General features: G+C 40.7%; 1 protein-coding gene across 4 annotated transcripts in view; it reads left to right on the forward strand.

The window, feature by feature from the left end:
• APP (amyloid beta precursor protein) overlaps positions 1-20568 on the forward strand; it is a 294805-nt gene that overhangs the window by 70898 nt on the left and 203339 nt on the right. For all 4 annotated transcript variants that reach the window (XM_048868071.2, XM_048868062.2, XM_048868089.2 and 1 more), the window contains exon 2: positions 1352-1519. In XM_048868071.2, coding sequence (XP_048724028.1) covers positions 1352-1519 — 168 coding nt within the window. The remainder of the gene's footprint in view (positions 1-1351; positions 1520-20568) is intronic.

Here is a 20568-nt window from a genome sequence, read left to right on the forward strand (position 1 = left end):
CAGATGCTTAGATCCATCTGTACTCCCTGCTGGAAGGTAATACCCTCTGATGCTGATGTTCGACATCTGTTTCCATTGTATTCTTGCCAGAGTTTGCCTTCAGTTAGTAACATTGTGGTTAATGTATCTGCTGATTCTTTCATTTCAAACAACTGATTTGTCTCCTGTCACATGGTTTCACTGCACAATCAGCATCTTGAGGGTGATTTCAGCTTTGAAGAAGTTTAGTACTGAGTTACTTAAGGAGACAAGTTCTAGACAGAAGGATGTTTATAGAACATATGGCAGTCTCTGAAAGCACTGGTTTATAAGGCATTTCGAAATTCTTGGGGGTTCACATGGTATCTGAATGTAAGATGCATATATATAAATGGCCAAACAGAAACTTTCAGATATTTAAAGTTTTATGTAAATATCCTATTAATATAAAATGACATCATTACAGGAAAAATAATTTAAAAATGAGGGAATTTCTAAATAAAGCTCCACAGGCCATCTTTAACTGTGCCCCAGTGAATAGTTATGATATAACAACTTTAAGGTTTTTTGTTGTGGTTGTTGACTCATTTATATATATATATATATATCTATATATATCTCAAATAGAGTCTACACAACATCACATGTGATTCCCTTCAGCAATTACACAGGCATTGGGGGAGGGGGGTGGTATTAATTTTTGTTCGTCATTTGTACTCTATTAACACCTAGATGCTTCAAGTAGACGGGGGGGGGGGGCCCAGGGTACCAAGCATTGTAAAGACATATTGGGCTTGCCCACAGTAGGATAAGAAATGTATTTTAAAATGTGTTTGCTAACACATTTTAGCTAGCACATTTTAAGTGTCTTGTGTAGTCCAGGTAAACTGTATTTTAGAAACTTTGGTGGAAGCTTGAGTTCACCTCTATCGTACCAGCTAACACATATTAAAATATGCCTTATCCTGTCTACAGAAGTGTTTAAAAAGTGTTAATTTAAATAGAGCTGGTTGAAAATTTTCAGAGTTTTTTTTAATAAAAAGGGGCCAAAGTTTTATGAAAACTTTCCCCATTTTTGATCAGCTGAAGTTAAAACATGTTTGTTACCCAGTGTGTGTTAACTACATATATCTTTTATCCTAGTCTAGACAAGCTGACAGTGAATTCAATCCCTGCCCCAAAGAGTTTTCAATTTAAAACCTCTCATGTCTTGAGTTTGTTGTGTGTTGAATTACTCAAGAGATTTTTGTTTTAATCTCCCAAATCTCTGTGCATAGACTAGCAGAAATTATTGATTCCAGTTCATTTGAACTGTTACCACCTTGGATTGAAATTTCAATAATTAATAACAATGTTCTCCTCCTATTTCCAGGTGCCTACTGATGGAAACGCTGGCTTGTTGGCAGAGCCTCAAATTGCCATGTTTTGTGGCAAACTCAATATGCATATGAATGTTCAGAATGGAAAATGGGAATCTGACCCCTCAGGGACCAAGACCTGCATTGGCACAAAAGAAGGGATTCTGCAGTATTGCCAGGAAGTAAGTTCCTAGTTTAACAGATAATTTAATGGGTTTTTTTCAGGCACGTAAATAGAACTTTTGCTTAAGTGTTGAATCCACTAGGATCTTACTCTTCTCTGTTCCATTGCCTTGCCCTTTCATCTAGTTTTCATCTCTCGAAAGCCTGTCAACCCTGCTCCAAGCAGTGGCTGAAGAGGCTATTTGAGAGTAAAGTAAGTCAATCCTCCTCCTCTTACTAAGTGCATTCCCTGTACAATGAACTAATTGTTTGCAAAGCTCTTTGAAGATTAAAAATGCTGAAGAAGTACTGTTTATTAATATTAATATCAGAGCTCCTGCTAGGCATATTTTGAGGGATTGAGTTCTGATAACCTTAATGACATTGGAGCACTCCACAAATATACATCAGGTCAACCCACAGCTATTTGTTTCTGTGGCACAATGAATCGTTTGAGGATTTTTTAGTAGAAAGCTTGCACTGCAAATGAGGTCACAACAAATGATTTGGTGTTTGAGAGCAGAAACTTATTGTCCACTTGCTCAAGTCCTGTGAACAGATTGTGTATCTAATTTTGTTTTGTCCCCATGCTGTGATAATATGATAACCTTGCACCAGTGTGTGACAAGTGGAAGAGAAAATGTGGTTTTCATGTCATGAAAGAAAAGAGCACAGCTTGAGCTGCTGTTTTAATCCCTCTGCCTTCTCATCCAGACTTCCTTTTTTTTAAACACAGGCCACTGCCTTCCAAAAAGGAAATATTTCAGAGCTTACCCCCTAAATGTCACTCTAATTCTTGCAAAAATCCCTCTCTAAAAAGCAAAATAGTTCAGTATTTGAATTTTCTTCAGTGCCCTGATCCATATCTACCTACCAGTCAGGTGTCCTTTGTACTCCGTGCAGTGATTTTTCTTGTCATGTATATTTTTTATTGTGGCTTTTGGGTCACATATATAATTCTGCAAGGTGTTTGGGTTTGGGATTTTTTTTCTTGCAAATGTAATGCCTTGGCAGCAACAATGATTTTTCGCTCCTAGTGCTCTCTTCTGTACCAAAATCCATATTAAAATGATTCATGAAATTTGTTTAGGCAACGTAACTATTTATCCTCTATCAAGGCATCATGAATGATTTGGCTTTGAAAAGCATGGGCTTCGTATCTGTTTTCAAAAGGCATCTTTTAGTCTTTTGTTGGCTTCCTTGGGACTTGTATGTAACCAGTTTTTATATATAATGAAACTAGGAAAAGAAATTAAAAAATAAGGAAACAAAAGTCAGACAATGGAACTATATCTTGATATTGCCCACTGGGATAAAAGTCAGTGGAAGTATTAAGACTTAAAAAAATAAACAAAAAACGTAACTTTTTTTAAAGCAGATAACAGAAGTAATACAATTAGGAAATTTCAAGGCATAACCCTATAGTGGCCTGATGTTCTAGTTACGCATGCTAAAAGAGCTAATGAAAGGATTAAAAATAAAAAAATGGAAAGTGTAAGATAATAAGAATGAAAATAAACTGAATTTTGATGTCCAGCATGGTAAAATATGTCCAAGGAAATTTTTAATTAAAAACAACTAGAAGTCAAACTTAAAGGGGGAAAAAATTATCCAGAAATGCGTATTTCTCCTGGAGAACAGAATTACACCAGACAGTAATGGATAACAAAATGTAGCCTTTGTGCTTAGTGTCTGGAGAAACAGGGGGCCATGCTATGCTGTATGTTTCAGAATCCTGTGTGTATTACTTGCTACACCTATCGTATGCCACATAAGAGGTAAATTTAAATCCAGAGTGCCCTCATGGCTAGCATTCTGGTCCCAGGGACTAGGTAATTGGACTGTAAGAACTCAGCTCTCAGGAATAGTGGGGATGCCAACTAGAAAATTTACATCCTGAGTGTGTGTGTAGAGATCCCAGGCAGAGCAGTGCCTGGACCCTGTTCAGATTCTGGAGGCTTAATTAAGTATTTGGATCCTCTAACAGCAGTCTGGTGAGTGTCTAAAAGTGCGGGTTCAACTAGATCTAAGACAAGACCATAAATTAAACCCCAGGCTTCTGCTGCTGCTGGATACTAAGTAACACTTCAGTACTTTAATTTTTAGATCGTATTTCATGTCTGACACTGTCCAAACTTGCCTGTGAATGTTTTGGGAGGGTACCCTATAATGACCAGGAGTAGGCTGAATTAGAAGCTGCTTCTCTGCTGAGAATCTCAATTGTGAGAGGGAGATTGTTTTACAGTGGCCCTGGCCATTATCACAGCACTATTGTGCTGGGTGAGGCACAAATACATAGTGAGAAGTAGTTTCTGCCCCAAGGAGCTTGCAGTCTAAATAGACAGACAAAAGGTGGGTGGGGGAAGAGAAAGGTGAAGTGACTTGCCCAGGTTGTTGCAGCAGATCAGTGGTTTAGCCAAGAATAGAACCCTGGTCTCCTTAGCTCCAGACTGGTGTCTTATCCACAGGACTATGTTACCTCATTATCCTCCTATCCTAAGTCCCCTCTGGCTCCAGCAGTGGTAGACTGATTATGGGAGGCAGCTGGTGGTTCCCTTGCCTCATATGAGCATGGTGATGGTAGGGATAATAAATGCATGCCACTTAAAGGGGAAGCAAGGGTTCTGCTGACACTTGAGAAAATAGTGGAGGGGAATATATGCCCTGCCTTCTGCTAAAGTGGGGCAAGTTAGGCTTTCCATTTGTCTCCAAGAAGTCATCTGCTGGCTGTTCTACCCCGTTCCACTTCTTTCCTTATAAAGTGGCAGACTATAACCTGCTAGTGGAGGAAGGATGAGCACCAGGCCGAGTCACTGAGACACTGTCCATGACCTAGACCTGCAACAGAGAGGAAGGTTTCATATAGCTCTGCTACCCTCAGTGTTGTATACTACCCTGGGAGCTGACAGGTGCATGGGTGCAAGTCTTGGGGTGGGAGGCCAACGTATTCTTTACAATTTTTAGAGCTGGTCCAAAGTTTTAAAATATTTTTTTTAATCAAAGTGTAGCTACTTTTTTTTTTTTAAAAAAAACTTGACAAATACAATTAAAATTTTTCAAAAAATAATGAAATTTATCAACAGTTCTCAAAATTTTTATTAAAAACATTGAGCAAATGATTATAGTTGATAAAATGGAAACTAACAGTTTACTAGAAAACCAACTCAGTCTAGTGAAAAGAGAAATGGGAAGCTCAGATAAAAGAATTGATATAACAGAAAATCTGAAGAGATGTGATAGTAAATATAGAAATGTAAGCTAGACTCACTGTTCAGCTCCTGTCTAGAAGCCCTTATTTCCTGACACTCCAATACTCTTTGTTTCCCTGAGGAGGAGACTTATAGGTGAGATTCTCTTTCTTTTGTCCCTTTTCCTTCTGCTGATTAAAGAGCAAGACACTACTGCAAATCAGACACGGGAATTGGGCACACTTTCAGTTTTCCTGTTAGCAGGGAAGCAATAAAGCATTAAGGCTGAGATGTGGTACATTTTACACATAAACTGTGCGCCAACTAATAATATTATCTCCGTTCAGAGTCCTTTTGCCAAATGAAACCACCTCCTTTTTTCTTTCTGTTGCCCATGCTTCTCTCCTACCTAATGAACTGATGCTACTTTTGGGGTGTGTCTTCCACCAGTGTAGAGGGAGATTAATTCTACCTTCTTTGTCAATCAGACGGGTGGTAACCAGTCTTGGATATACTGTTTGTGGTCAGTTCCATCTTCTCTTGGCATACAGGCAGCTTCCCCAGATGTTCCTCCTGCCTCATTATGAGCAGCGGATCCTGGTACCTCTCTGTTGAGGCACCATCTTTCTTCCAGGTCTCAGGAGAGATTTGGAGTGACATAATGCAGATGAGGACAAAGAAAATTTCCTCATGGAGAAAGCTGTCCCTCAGGTGTTGCTCCCCTGAAATCTTCAGAAGCAGGTCTGTTCTGCCCATGCTCCCTCTTCCTTTCTGCTCATGCTGTGATCTTGCTGTGGTAGCTCCAGGCCCAAGCATGAATGTGAGTGGCTAAAATCTAGATGAACACGCTCTACTAAAGTAGGTCACCAAAGGTTCAGTGGAACAGCTTACAAGCCCTTCTAGATACCCAAGAAGGTAACTTACAAAGAGAACGCCGGTGTCAGGCAGGAGTTTGCAAGATTACATGTTGGAAGTAGGGCTCCCTCCTCTCCTTGTCTCCTCATCTAGGAGTGGGTGCTGGGATCAAGGGGGCCTGTGTTGCCTTCCTATTTTCCTTTATAAAGGAATCTTTTGGTTTCTCCTCCAAAAGAACTTCTCAAAAGCTCTCCACTTCCTCAGCGGGTGGGCTTCCTGGCCCCATCTTTCATTGTCTTCTCTGACCCAGGAGCAGGAAAAAAAAATCTCATCCTTCATTTTCCTCCTGTTAGATACGGAGTGCCCTGGAGAGGGCGAGTTAGTGGGTTGGTCCAGATAAGAGTCTGTCTTCAGTCCCTTCTGCTACCTATTTTCTATTCTTTACACAACTCGAGGAGGATCACCCCAGAACAATGTTACTTGTTCTCCCACATAACAAAATCTCTTCTCTCTCAGGTAGAACAAGAGTCTTCAGAGGATGAGATGGGGAGATCACTAGTTGCCTCCCAGGCAAAATCAGCTATCTGTTTGTTGGGCAGGTGGTGACAGTGGGCTGCGCCTATCCTTTTTCAATACCTACCTTGCCCAAAACCTCTTCAGGCTCTGCAGATGGATACCAGCATCCATAGTTTCTAGCTGTGCAATCAAAAAAAGGGCTGGGGGCTTCCCATTTTAAGCTCCCAGACCTCCCTCTGAAGACTGATTTGTTCCTTCATGACCACCTGGATGGGAAGGTGGAAGGGGCTGTTAATTGCCCATTTGAACTGCGGGACATTCAGCTTGCTTCTTGAAGCCTTGCCTCCTACACCTCTTAAGCAACCGTCTAGCAGTTCACAGGACCGAAGAAGACAAAGCTGTCTATCTCCGTACGAAGGAACCACTTGGAATGCCTCATGGCTGTCCGTGAAAGAAGGTGTGGGGGAAGGAAGCACCTTAAAAACCCCCAAAAGACTCAAGAATAGAGAGGACTCTGGGGAAGGGAATTGCATTCAGGTGTGTGTGTTTTCTCCATAGATTTGTAATTCTAGTATGCTTTTTCAGAGTAAAGTAAGATGTGGTTACACGTGTGTTTTAAGAAACTTCTTTGTGAGGCTTTTGTGCTTTGTTTAAACAGAATCTTGAGTGCCCATGAGGGTGGACCTCTAGAGAGGGCTTGCCTTAATTATGAGGGGGGCTGGAAAGGTCAGCACTGGTGTCAGGGATGAGGGAAGTTGGACTTGCAGGGCCCTACATCCCAAGGAAGGGGTCCCAGACAGGGAATCTGAACCCTGAAGCTTGCCTAAGAGGCCAGAACCAGAGACAGTATAGATTGCTAGACGCTGTGCAGAACCAGGTGGCTTGAGAGCCTGTGGGATCGCAAGACTGGTAATTGTGTACTAGAGGAGACTCAGCAAGGGCTGTAACACATATGCCCTAAGTTTGGCAGGAGGGTGCATCATGGCAGGAATGAGAGTTTAGGTTGACTTTGGCATCTAGACATAAAGGTGGCAGGAGGGAAGAGGGTGAGGGTTGCAGAGGCAGAAAGAGGAATTAAAGCAACAAGGAAGTGTACACCTCTTTCTAAAGATGTTGATTTTTCTGTCTTATCTTTTTAGAGTGTGAGCTTTTAGGGACTGTTGGGGTTTTTTTATATTTGGGCAGCACTTACAGTTCGGTAACACCTTAAACGTGCTAAGATTCCTATTTATGAGGAAATGGAAGATGCTTGGATGATAAGTAAAGTCAATTAAACTGTGTTAATTTTTCTATGCCATTTCAACACACAGAGAACTACAGTACATTGTGCAGGTTTGAGAGTGGAGAGAGATGTCGTTCTCTTATCTCTTTTGGGGCAGTGTAGCATAAGATACCACATTTCTTTGAGAGTTAGCAGAGAAAGCAGGTTTCAGAATAGCAGACATGTTCGTCTGTATTCGCAAAAAGAAAATGAGTACTTGTGGCACCTTAGAGACTAATAAATTTATCTGAGCATAAGCTTTCGTGAGCTACAGCTCACTTCATCGGATGCATTTAGTGGAAAAATACAGTGGGGAGATTTGAAAGCTGGTTACTCTTCCCATATCAATGATTTATTTCAGAGTTTTTACTTTTCTTGCATCTTGGTAGAATGAGACACATTTGCAGAAGTGTAAATAGTCAGTTACATCTGTTGTCAGTAAACAATTTATCTGCTACAAATCATTTCCTCACTGCCATATAACAGCTCCCCTTATTGGGTATGGGTCTCATCTGCAGTTAATCTGCAAATCAGTAGAACAGTACTGTATCAAAATGAATTAATTGTAAGATGGATGGTAATACCTGTACAAGTGCCAGAATAGTTAATGTTGTGGACATAGAAACTGCCATATTAAATAGGGTTGTTAGTTCCTCTAGTCCTGTCTCTGACAGCATACAGGACCAGTAGCTTCATAGGAATGCTCAAAAAAATCCTGCAGTAAGTAGTTATGGAATAACCTGTCCACAGGGAAAGCTTCTTCTTAAACTCCATTAATTAAAGTTTGGCTTGAAGCATGAAGAGACAGCTGCTCCTTCATTGTGGAGTCAATTCAATGTCCGCATGTACAGATGTTGAAGATGGCAGCTGCCATATATTCACACAGGGAGAGTTAATTTTGAGTGGGTTCTGTTCCTATGAAAAAGGATTTACTAGAAAAAGGATTCAGGCAGAACATTCATTTTACTTTACTAACAATATTGAAAATAGCTTCTGTACTGCATCTTATTTCCAGTAATTGCAATACATTATAAATTTAGCTCATAGGACTGAATTAATTTTGCTCTTTGTACTGAACTTGTTCATACTGTATTGTAAAGATGACATGCAGGGATGGTAACAGATAAATCCAGTTTTGTATAGGACATGATTTCATTCAATTAGTTCACGTTAGAATGCTCATTTTCATATTAAATTTGACTTTTTCTAATTAAATGTGCACCAAGTTGAGCAGAATGCAAAGTAATCCTTCTGAAAATTAGATTTTTCAAGAGCAAGCCACGAATTATAGTAAATTTCCTTTGGGTGGTCAAGTGCATAGTGGAGCATAGAACTGAGAATCGTGAGACCTGGGTTCTGCCCTTAGTCTTCAAATGCAGCTGACCTGCTGTGTGATCTTCAGCTTGCCTCTTAGGGCACATGAAGAAGGCCACCAGGTTCTATTAACTTTAATGGGAGTTGGAGTGCCCAGCGTTTCTTAAAGACCCTTAACTAGTCAGTTTACTCCTCTGTAAAATGGTGAGATTTGCCTGCCCTTTGTAAACCACTGAGATCCATGAAGGCAGTATGTAGATGTTGTCTATTCCTGCAGTAGTCCTCCTCAGAAAATCAATATTTACCAACTGTAACCGCACACTGCAATATCTTAGCATTATTTTCTTATATATTTGGAGCAGGAAATAACTGTATCGTCTTTGATGTCACTGGTATAGCTGTTGGTAAAATAATCACCTTTGTAAATGAAGATGTATTATATATTCAGTCCAACCTGCCTTCTCGGCATTTCTCATGCATCCTACCGCTGTACTGTTTAGATACCAAAACATAATTAAAATAACACAATTTCTTTTTTGAAAGGACTATATTCTCCACTTTTCTGTGTTTATAACATTCTTAAATGGTCTTAGGTTTGTTTCTGGAAAAAATAAGTGACATAAAAGTTCAAGCCAGATCCAGCACACCTCGAATTGAGTAGTAGTTCTTACTTGAAGAATGATGAGCCATTAACTGACAACTGTAGTCTTTAGGCTAGTATACACGTCCAGTCACTCATACAGAAACAGTGCTTCCATACCACCTTTTCCTTTGGTAAGGAACTAAAAGGACCATCAAACCTTTGCTCACCCTTTCCCTTGCTATTTATCTGCCATACCGAGGTAATCCTGCTGTGCTCATTGCTGTGGTAGCTAACATCTTCCAAAATTCTATAAATGAATATTAGTGGCCTCTTCGTTGTCCTCTCTTTTACACTCCCTATCCAGGGACAGGTAGAAATTGTATTCAAAATAGCCATTCAGTTAAGAGGCAGCAGACATTCTTTTTTTGCTAAGTGTGAAATTGTGCACGTTTAAAGGAGGCAAAACTGATGCCTCAGATTTTTGCTGAGGAAAGCCACAGTCAACTGGAAAGTTAAGAGTAAACCTCTCATCCCTAGGTTTTTGGTAGGGCCAAACATCCATTTTAACAAATACCAATTTTAAAGACACATAACGTGTGAATTATTCCACAGGATATGCATAGTGCTTTTAAGTTTTGGAGTTTTGCATCTTAACAATCTCTTTGCATTTAAGGTTGATCTTAATCATTCTATATATAACTTACAGTAGAAAAGTGTGCATCTTTTGTCCCTATGTAGTCGCTGGTTCACACAGGAAGTTAATCAATCTGCTGCAGCTGCTAGCAAGGGGACATAGGCTATGCCTACACTACAAGCGCTAAAGGTGCACAACTGCAGTTGTAACGTGCACACTTGCTAAAGTGACAGAAGTTTTGCTTGTCACTGTAGTAAATCCATCCCCTCAAGAGGCAGTAGGTAGGTTGATGGAAAAATTCTTCTGTTGACCTAGCAGTGTCTATACCAGGGCTTAGGTCACAGCTGTGAGCAATGTAGTTAGGTTGACCTAAGTTTTAGAGGTAGATCAGGCCTGAATCCTTTAGTTCAAGCAGCTGAAGCTTATTCTTTTAGTTTTAAAGGTCTTGGGTTCAAACTCTGATCCAGTGATAAATTTATCCTAAGACAACGAAGAGACAATAACTTAGAAACCTTACTGCTTTAACTGTACTATTCTAAACTAAATCACACTCTTCTAGCCCAAAGGAACCTCAACATGTTCATGTTTCTCTGTGTGTGTGTGTGTGTGTGTGTAACCCATAATTTATACAGTTTCCAAACTGAGCAATTGACATAGCTCAGAAGGTACATTCAAAAAAAAAATCTTTGCTTTTTAAATAACAGCAGAACACTTTTGTGTTTGCTTTTCACATGCTCTCAATATTCCAACACTGTATTTCTCATTATAACTGTTTTGACAATTGATGTAAGGGACTCATTTATGCAGGAGGTGAGACCGGAGATGATCACTGTAGTCCCTTCTGGACATAAAAATCTCTGGTACGCTTTCTGGAGGAGTAGTCACTAGTGTTTATAGCCAGTTAAACTGAATGTATGATTGTGTCCCCAGTGGAGTTGGTGGGGCTGGGAAACGAAGGAACACACACAAGAACTGATGTCCTAAATTCTTCTGGGACAATGAATAATTCCTCTCCATTTAGATTGCTACTTGGAAGATATTTGTAGTGTGGATCATGTTCTCTCTCCCCCAGTCGTCTTTCTCAGTCTACATAAGTGCTATTCTCTCCAGTTATTCTCATCGTATCTCTTATCTTACAACCCTTATACCACTTTTATTGCTTTATTAATTTACCTCTATCCTGAACTGAGTACTGTGATGGTTGGGTGGCATTATTACCTTTTCTGGTTTATATGGGATCTTACCAAATACATTAGTCGTTGGACCAAATGGATAGTGGGACTGAATGAGTAACCAGGCATTCACTGAATAAAACCAGCAAAAGATCAAAAGAATAATAACTCTTTATTGGAAGAGAATATTTATCATACATTAACTGCCAATGAAGTATGGTTCTGTGTGTCTATGCCTCACTGTATGCCAGTTGAGGCTCAAGTGTCCTTTAAGATTTATATCACTTTAACTCCACTTGCTAGTGACACATACCAAACTAAATATGAGTTTCCCTCTTTGTATGGTGTGAACATGGCTGAGAGAGTTCAGAGTGCACAACTAGGAATCTGAAGGACCTGAGTTCCATTCCCATCACAGTGATATTGGGCACACTCATTTAACCTCTCCATCTCAGTGTCTCACTCGGTAAAAATGGGGGAGATGATTGCTAATCTCACATGGGTGTTGTGACCTTTGTTAATTTTAAAGTGCTTTGTGATCTATTTGATGAAAGACCAAAGCCTGATCCATGAAGCAAAGGTCTAGTAAAACCTTGCCTGTGAGAAGCATGTAGAAGTTGGGGACAATTTTTCCCTGTCTTTCTTTCCACCATCCCGGAAAATGTACACCAACCCCGGCAAGTAGGGCCTGCAGCTAATACTGCAGATTGTAGGGAGAAGTTAAACACAATCAGGTGCTTCCCTTTCAAGCAGTTTTGAGGGAGAAAGGTTGTAGAGACATGCTAACTGCATTCTCTGAACTCCTGTGAACAGAACCAACTCAGCACCATGCTCTGCGGCCTTCAGGAAGCTGTGAAATTCCTTTGAGCAGGTTTGGTGATGCTTGTCCTCACTTTGTGGCAGAAATGGTGTTTTTGCTGTGTTTTGGACACTCCACACAAGGGCACAGGTTGGAATATATTTGTATAAGAAGATTCCAGGATTGTCACCTGACTGTGTGTCATTTTGAAGCCTGGAGTGTCTATGGAGTCAGTGTGAAGTGATGGAAACAGCTGAAAGCAAGGCTGAGAGTGCTTTCTGTTCATAATGTCACCAGTTTCAGTCATCACTGGAATTCCCAATCTGTTATAGTCCAATTTTTAAATTCTCAGCCATTTGACTTTATGAATTACACCTGTGTTGTGTACAGATATAGTAAGGCTTGTATCTGTTATGCCAAGAGTGCGTGACCATTCTGATATCAGAGATGACTCAACCAATCATTACCCTTACTCTGTAGCTAATTTGAATGCAACAGTTTCATTGGGTGTATGAGGGAGACTGCACAGACGGTGGATTCCTTGGCCCAACTGCCACAGTTCTTCAAAGCCACCCACGCAACAACACAGTTAGAACATTCAATAAACCCAAACACACATTGCCCCTCACAATAACAAACCCCCCTCATTCACCACCCCCACAAATCAACACAAGATCTTTCAGCACAACACACATATTCGCCCACCCTCAGTCAGACATGCTATAAAACCATAATGTTGAGCAGCAAAGCTGTGGGTCATCACTAATAATAAATACATTGTAAATAATTTTCAAAATAACAGAAACTTGGGTCTTTCTAGTCTCTGTCCTGACTGGAATGGATCCTGCTGCATTGTCACAGTTCCAGTAATCGTTTCATTTAATTTCATTATTCATTCTTTTTGTTTTTTCGTATCCAGAACTACATACTGTATTTTTCTTCTTGGGGTCTTTTTTTCTTCCTTGGAGGATTTTACACCCCCATCTTCTGTGTCAAGATGACCTGTAGATGGACTATTAGCAATGAGGCCTCCCACACACTAGTATTACAAGCAGAAGAGTTATATTAGGTTCAAAGGGGATATTGGTCACATTAGTGGCAGGTCAGGAAAAGCTCCATAAATTGTAGCACTGCCTCTGTTGCATTACCACCTTTCCTTTTCAGGAGGGGAGAAGTTAATGTCCTTGCTGCTGTACCCTTTCCCCAGCTTCTTAGCTCTTGTGAGGGAGTGTACATCTGTAATATGCTAGATGATGTGTATGGTCATACCTCCCTCTAGTGACTGGCATCAGTAAGGGTACTGACAGCTTAGTTAATCTGGAAGGGGGTTGTAGTTTTGCTGTAGTTTTGCTGTTGTGACCACGGGGTGCAGGAGATGTGTGCACACAATTATATTAGATATGTCTCCACTACTGTCTCAGCCTAGGGTATTTTTAAGTTCCCCTACTCCCCCATAAATAGTTCCAGAGCTTGTCTGTGCTTTCCCAAGCAGTTGCAGAGTGAAATTCACACGATTCTTTTCAATTTCACTGCTGCCCACAGGGTTCTGAATAGCAGCAGAGAAACTGATGAGAGTTTTGTTCATTTCCCTCTGGTGCTGTTTAGGAAAGCGATCAGTAGCGGACCCTGGAGTGATCTGGCTGTAGGATCGGACACAACTACATAGGTTCATGTTCAGAAGCCTTCCTTCACAACTCCTAAGGGGGTTAGGCACACTTTGTATATGTGTTTTTACATCTTAAATTCTGCAGAAATCCATGGATTAGTGGGGAGGGAAGTGGGGGGACAGTAAGAGTGGAAACTAGGCTCAAAAATTCTGCTCTTCAGTTGAGTATAATCCCCCTCCTCTCCTCATCTCCCCCCAGAGTAAGTGCCTGCTGCTGCCCTGGAGCTCTGTAGAGTTCCAGAGAACTGCTAGGAGTTAGTTCATTCTCTTGCTGTGCTGCCATATGTGCCCCCTATAAACTCCCAGCTTGTTGATCCTTGTAGCTCCCTGCTGCTTCTATACCCCCTCTGCAGGGAGACGCTCCACCTTTTTCTCCCTTCCCGGCAGGCCTCGGGGATGGGTGACAAATGGATGTGTGAGAGAGGCAGATATGCATCTTGAGAGGTTACGCCTGACAGGAGGTATTAGGAATGAAGAGGAAAGAAAATACTGGGGGGTGAGGAGAGAAAGGCAACCTCTGTCAGATGTTCATTAAGCCCAGTACAAAATTACAGAGGGTGGGTGGGATCTAGATATAGTGCTAAGCATCCTTCCCCTCTCCACCCAGCTCCCAAGCTGTTAGGAAGATGGAGCGTGTTGGGTTTCTTACCAGAGCAGAGCCATTGGCCCCTCTGGGATTGGGAGGGAAAGGACTTCTGTCTTTCCTATTGTCCTGCTAGTCAGATGCCAAACTTTCTAACTGGTAGAGTTGGGTAGATTTTCAAGCCATTCCATTGTGTATTGTTCCCACTTGGTTTTATATCATCATTTTGTAATCTGTGCCATGACATTTTCATCTTGTTGGCATTTATCCAGTTTCTTAAGTAGCTCTATATTGAATGCCTTCCTGAAATCCAGATGCACTATATCTTTGTCCCCTTTATCTATGTAGTCAAGAATTACATTGATGATCTTCTAACATGTATTTTAATAAACCTGTGTTGTTTAGGCAATATTCTTTTTGATCTATTTGTATTTATACCATCATTGTGCTAATTTATGTACCCAGAGATGTCAGAATACATGCCCAAATAATTTTCTTCCTTTTCTGTCTGCTGTTAAGATAGGTTTCATGTTTCTCTCTTTTTAAAGTCATGAGGTAAAATTCTAGCCTGCTGGAATTTTTGCTGTTGGTTTTAATGAGGCAAGGTTTTCGCATATGGAGTATGTTTCTGAAGATTCTTGTTAGAGATTCTTCCTTCAGTTCTTCTAAAACTCTTGGGTGCTGTTAGAGCCACTGCTCTGTTTCCAGTTTGTTCGTTACCGTGGCTCCAAAATTATTGTTATAAAGCATGGAATGGTATTGGCCTTTGAATGAATTTTGTCTAGAAAAAAATAATTTCCCTGCCCTGAACTAAAACGGATAAGGACTTTAATATGCGCTTCTCTAGATGTACCAGATACTGTGACAAATACAGCACACTGTTAAAATTAGCTTTTTTATTTTGCAGACCTTGACAATTATTGCCTGTATTGACATTTATATAGCAAATGTGTTCTGCAAGAAAAAGGTTCAGTAAAAATAGCAATGGTGCGACAATGAAAATAGCTTAAAACCACATACTTGTTCTTCTGGGGCCAGAAGAACAAGTCTCAAAAGAATCTCTTTTAAATCTCAAAAGAAGTAACGCTGATAGTCAAGACATACAAAAAAATATAAATTGTAATACTGTTTCTTTGCCATCGTAGTTTCTGTCTTTCAATAAATCTCCTCTTGATCAGGAAGGAATAGACCCCATTTTTGTCCTCTCCTGAATCTCTGACAACTTAACACTACTGAAGATGCTCAATCCGTTTTTCTTAAGGCGTACGCTGTGGTGTTAAAAATGTATTATATTCTTGATGTATCATCTAGTGAAATGAAACTTGATTTAATCATTTTGGTTCACATCCTGGGTCATATCACCAGGCTTTCAGTAAGACACACAATTAATCATTTACAGCGCCAGATGACTTTCTTCATTCACTGCATGCTTCTGTCTTTTAAACATCTTTGATTGCAGAGAGAAAGAGTAAAGTGATCAGTAAATGGCCTGTTTACCCTGACATGAGACTGCAAGTTGTTTATCAGGTTTCCCAGCTTTCTAAACTAGATTTGAGAGGTAAGGTGATATCTTTTATTGGCCCCACTTCTGTTAGTGGAAGGGATAAGCTTTCAAGCTACACACATTTCTTCTGGTTTGGGGGAAGAAATCAGAGTGTCTGAGTTGAACACAAGTTGGGACAGGTGGTTAAGCATAAGGGGTAACATGTTGTAGGAGGTCACGTGAGATGAGTGTGCTGTAAGGGTTAGATGGTCATGCAAAAGGGGTTTGAAATGGGCCATTAAGGGTTAGCAGGCAGATGTATGTTACAGATTGTTGTACTGATCCATGAAACCAGTGTCCCTGTTAAGTTCATGGTTTTTAGTGTCTAGCAGCATTATGAATTTAAGTTCCTAGGCTCGCCTTTTGAAGGTGTTACGCAGGTTTTCTTTGAGGACGGATACGGAAAGATCATTTTGTGAAAAAAGTGTTCGCCCATGGGTGATATGGTATTTTTGTCTTCTATAATTTTTCTGTGTGAGTTCATTTGAGAGTGTAGTGATTGTCTGGTTTCACCCACAATTGTTATTCCGGCATTCGATGCACTGTATAAGGAACACTACTTGGAGTTGGTGTGTGGGCAGCTTGCTTCTGCTGATGAGCTAGGGGTGAGGCTAGGGGTTATTTGAAGGCTAGAAGAGGGGATTCAGAATGATTTGAGGATGTGGTCTCCTACAAGCCTTCATTGTAATTGTTTGTTTGATACCCCATATGGGTTCCAGTGTGGGATGATAGGTGACAACTAGGGGTGTGTGGCCAGTGGGTTTTTTTTCTTCCTGTTTTGAAGCAGGATCTGTTGGTGTTTTTTGGAGGCCCTTTCCACAATGTGCTCTACTGCTTTGTTGGAGTGTCCTTATTTAGGGAAGAGAGTTATAAATGTGTATCCTGGACACACTCTCTTTGGAACAAATTCTGTGGTATTTGAGTACCTGGCAGATAACAGATTATGTGGGTGTGTTTGGGGTGGTTGCTGGATCTATGGAAGTAAGTGGGGAGTGATCTGTGGGTTTCTTGTATATAGTTGTTTGTATGGTTCCCATCATTAAATTCCTATATAAATTGTGTATGTCGGGTGGTCTTTTAGTTCTTTATATGGATGGTGTCAGAGAGTTCTGTTTTCCTTGTTGGTGTAATCATTGCAGTTAAGGACTATGATATGCCTCCCTTTGTCTGCAATAAACTATACTTCTCGGGTGGGTGGGGAATCATTCTCCTGATATTGTATTAAGAGCCATTATTGCTAATTACCCTGTTGTGTTTTGACTTAAGATGAATTTTCAACAATTGCAAATACCATTTTGGTTTTGATTAATTTTATATTTAAAAACTATAAAGCACTGCAGTTAGCATATTTTTGTCCAGCTTGCCACTCACCCACACATTTGTCTGGCCCATCTAAGATAAAGGATAAGTATACTCTGCTTTAGAAGTGTGTCTACTAAGGAAACAAATGACATTCATGCCTCAAATCTGAGACCCGTCTGCTCCTAGGTGGAGGTGCGGCTAGGCACATCTGCATGCTGCCTCTGCCTGTAGATGCTGCCCCCACAGCTCTCATTGTCCGCGTTTCCTGGCCAATAGGAGCTGCAGAGCCAGCACACAGGGCAGGGCTGGGGCAGAGTGCAGAGCCGCTTGCTGCGCCTCCACCTAGGAGCAGCCTGGACATGTTGTCGCTTGTGGGGAGGCGCTTGAGGTGAGGGCCCCCTGGATCTGGCACACCACACCCTCTCATGCGTCCTATTCCTCTGCCCTGAGCCCCGTCCCGCACCCAAACTCCCTCCCTCTTAGTTAACCAGCATTTTTTTCACTTACCGGCACCCCCCATTCGTCCAGCATGCTGGATAAAAAAGCTTTTACTGTATTTTCTGTAGTTTCACTAACTACAGATAATACATTGCTTCTAGTCACCATATCCTTCAAGATTTGAGAACTAGTACATCTCGTCCTTTCATTCCCTTTTTATTCATAGATTGGAAGAAGAAAACAAGCTTTCTGGCTTTTTTAACTCCGTCATTTCTCAACTTTGAATGAACTAGTCATTGAACTGAACTGTTTTTGAATAAACTGAAATAAAGAAATTATTCTCTCTGCACTTGCAGAAGAGGCTACTACTGTCAAAAACTGGTTTAGCACTTAAACTCTGGTTCCAGGTGCTTTTAGCCAGTGACTTCTTCCAGTTCAGTGGTTTGACTTCCTTTGCATATGTCTACACGATAGAAGTTCTGTACGGGCGAGCCTATCTAAGGTAGCTTGGATCCAACTAGCACAGGTAACAATAGTGATGAAGACCGCACAGGTTTCTGTGCAGATAGTATAAACCCGGCATGGACCCTTGCTATGTACTCAGCCCACTAGCCAGCCCTGAAGTCCGTGCTCGGCTGTCTTTGCTGCTGCTGTTACCTGGACTAGCTGGATTCAGGCTAGCTTGGGTAGGCTAGCCCATGCGCAGCTTTCCCTGTGTAGACATACCCTTAAATAGTGGCAGCAAACATGTACTGCTTGAATTATATTTCTTTATTTAATTTTAATTATTTTAATAGATTATAGCTTGTTTAGGTCTTAATTTAGGTTGTCATAATGTCTAATCTTTTTAAATAGGTTTATTTTTAAAAGAAAAATGTGTTTAATTTAAATAAAAAAACCCAGTGTAAATGTCTGATTTATGGTTTTTTAAAAATCATTAATTTTATGAACACTGTGGCTTGTTAATATAGTCCTGCAGATAAGATTATTTAAAGCTTTGAACTGACCTTTTTCTAAAGGTTCTAACAGAAGGGCACACTCACTTCTGCACACAATCCTATATGACCATAAATAATTATTGATCCCAGTATCTGCTGAAACAATATGTGTTTCTATTAGATTTTCAGCTTGGAAAAACTTTTCATCAAGAAGTCCATGTCTGAAAAGGCTGAATTTGATATCTTTGTTCCAGTGAAATTCTGTAAATTTAGTTATTGCTGGGGGAGAAAGGGAATCAGAGATACAGGTTTTAATCATAAGCATCCAAATATGGTGTACTATTCTGAACGTGAAACATAAAAGTATATTGGTGAATTATCATTTTTGCCATAGGTTTTAACTTCCTCTTTGACCTTTGGGAAGTCTCAGGTTTTATGGTGCGTGCAAACTAAGTATGATCTAATTCCATTAGTGACTTCATTTTTAAAGATGGGATTGCCTTTAATCTCTCTTGGTGAATGTATTGGGATGTGAAGTGATTAAACTGAAGAATGCACATTCCCGTCTTTTTCATTTTTCCCTTTTTGAAAGGTGATAAAGGCTTTCCGCTATTACTCAAGCTGCTGATTTGTCAAATACTATTGCAAAAAACAATTGATATTTGAGAGCAACTGAAGATAAACATTAATGTTTCTGATGTTTTTGAGTTAGCGCACTGCTTTTGTTAAAATTATATTTGAAGTAATTACCTTATAACCCTCTTACTAATCTTTCCTATGTAGGGTATTCTTTGTTGGAATTTTTGTAAAGAGCTGTTTGAGATGCACCAAGAGCTTATTTCGTTGTGTGGAAAATGTGACTGTTTTGCGATATTGTGTATTAATTGGTTGCTTGACGCAAACTGTTTCATTAGGGAATTGTCACACAGGGAGGGGAGAGGAAAGAAATCATAGCAAACTTTAAATGTCAGTAGAATTCTGGGTACAAGTTATCATAGTCACTTAAAAGTATTCCGTGCTTCTGTTTCCTTGTCTTGCAAAAATCTTAGTTGTACATCATCCTAAAGTTTATTTCTTCGTACCTGTAGCAGGAGAAGAGGGAGAAACTGAAGATCTTTCAAACATCAATTCTGCTGTGCAGGAGGCTCTATCCAAAGCAACTGTTCTTTCTCCATAGACAAAATAGTGCTTCCCAAATTAGAAATGAACAACTGTTCATATGAGGTGTGGCACTGCACATCAGACCTGTCCTGTGCTCTCTGCACTGGCGTCTCATAGAATATTGAGTCAAATTCAAGGTCTCGGTCCTTATCTTTGAAGTATTCAATGGTATGGGCCTAGGATATATATAAAATACCACCTAAAACACCAGGATGAAGTCCATCATTCACAGTGGAATTCGTGAAAGCTCATCTGTTGTACTGGACTTAATTTTTAAATGTCTTCAGCTGTAACACGGAGTCCCAACCTTAAATTCTAGGGCCCTACCCCAGTGGTGGGCTACCTGCAGCCTGCACACAGCCCATCAGGGTAATCCGCAGGCAGGCTTTGAGTCAGTGTTTACATTGACTGTCAGCAGGCATGGCCTCCCGCAGCTCGCAGTGGCTGCGGTTTGCTGTTCCTGGCCAATGGGAGCTGCAGGATGTGGCGGCCAGCACGTCCCTGCGGCCAGCACTGCTTCCCACCGTTCCCATTGGCTCAGAACAGTGAACCACGGCCACTGGGAGCTGTGCGCAGCCGTGCCTGCAGCCAGTCAATGTAAAAACTGTCTCACGGCCCGTCGGGGTAATCTGCTGGTGGGCTGCATGCGGCCCGTGGACCGCAAGTTGCCCACCACTAACCTAACCTCTCTTGTACTTGATAGTCAGCTTTAAAGACTTGGATAATGGAACTTTCTCTGTGTATGCAATATTGTAATGTAGATTGTGGCAGCTGACAAAGTGCATGTAACACAGTCTAACTAGGGAAATAGACTAAGCCAGATGGACCGGCTGTGTTAACAAAATAGCAAAGGAAAGTTTCCTGTGTAGTCATGGATTTTCACGCATGAAGACGCGCATCAAAAGATAGATAGCAGGAAGATTATAGTATGATTAATGAGAACACAAACTGAGAGCTGCCATAACCCCCAGGGTCCTGCAATCACCAAGGATCTGAAATAAATAAATATAAATTCACAATCTGCAAATGTTGATACCCAACAGATATAGTTAATGGGGAGTATTTATTAAAAGCTCTTTGATGATGATCTGGGGTTAAAAAGAACAGGAAGTCATC

The sequence above is a fragment of the Caretta caretta genome, chromosome 1 (genome assembly GCF_965140235.1).
Source record: "Caretta caretta isolate rCarCar2 chromosome 1, rCarCar1.hap1, whole genome shotgun sequence".
In the NCBI taxonomy this organism is placed as follows: domain Eukaryota; kingdom Metazoa; phylum Chordata; order Testudines; family Cheloniidae; genus Caretta; species Caretta caretta.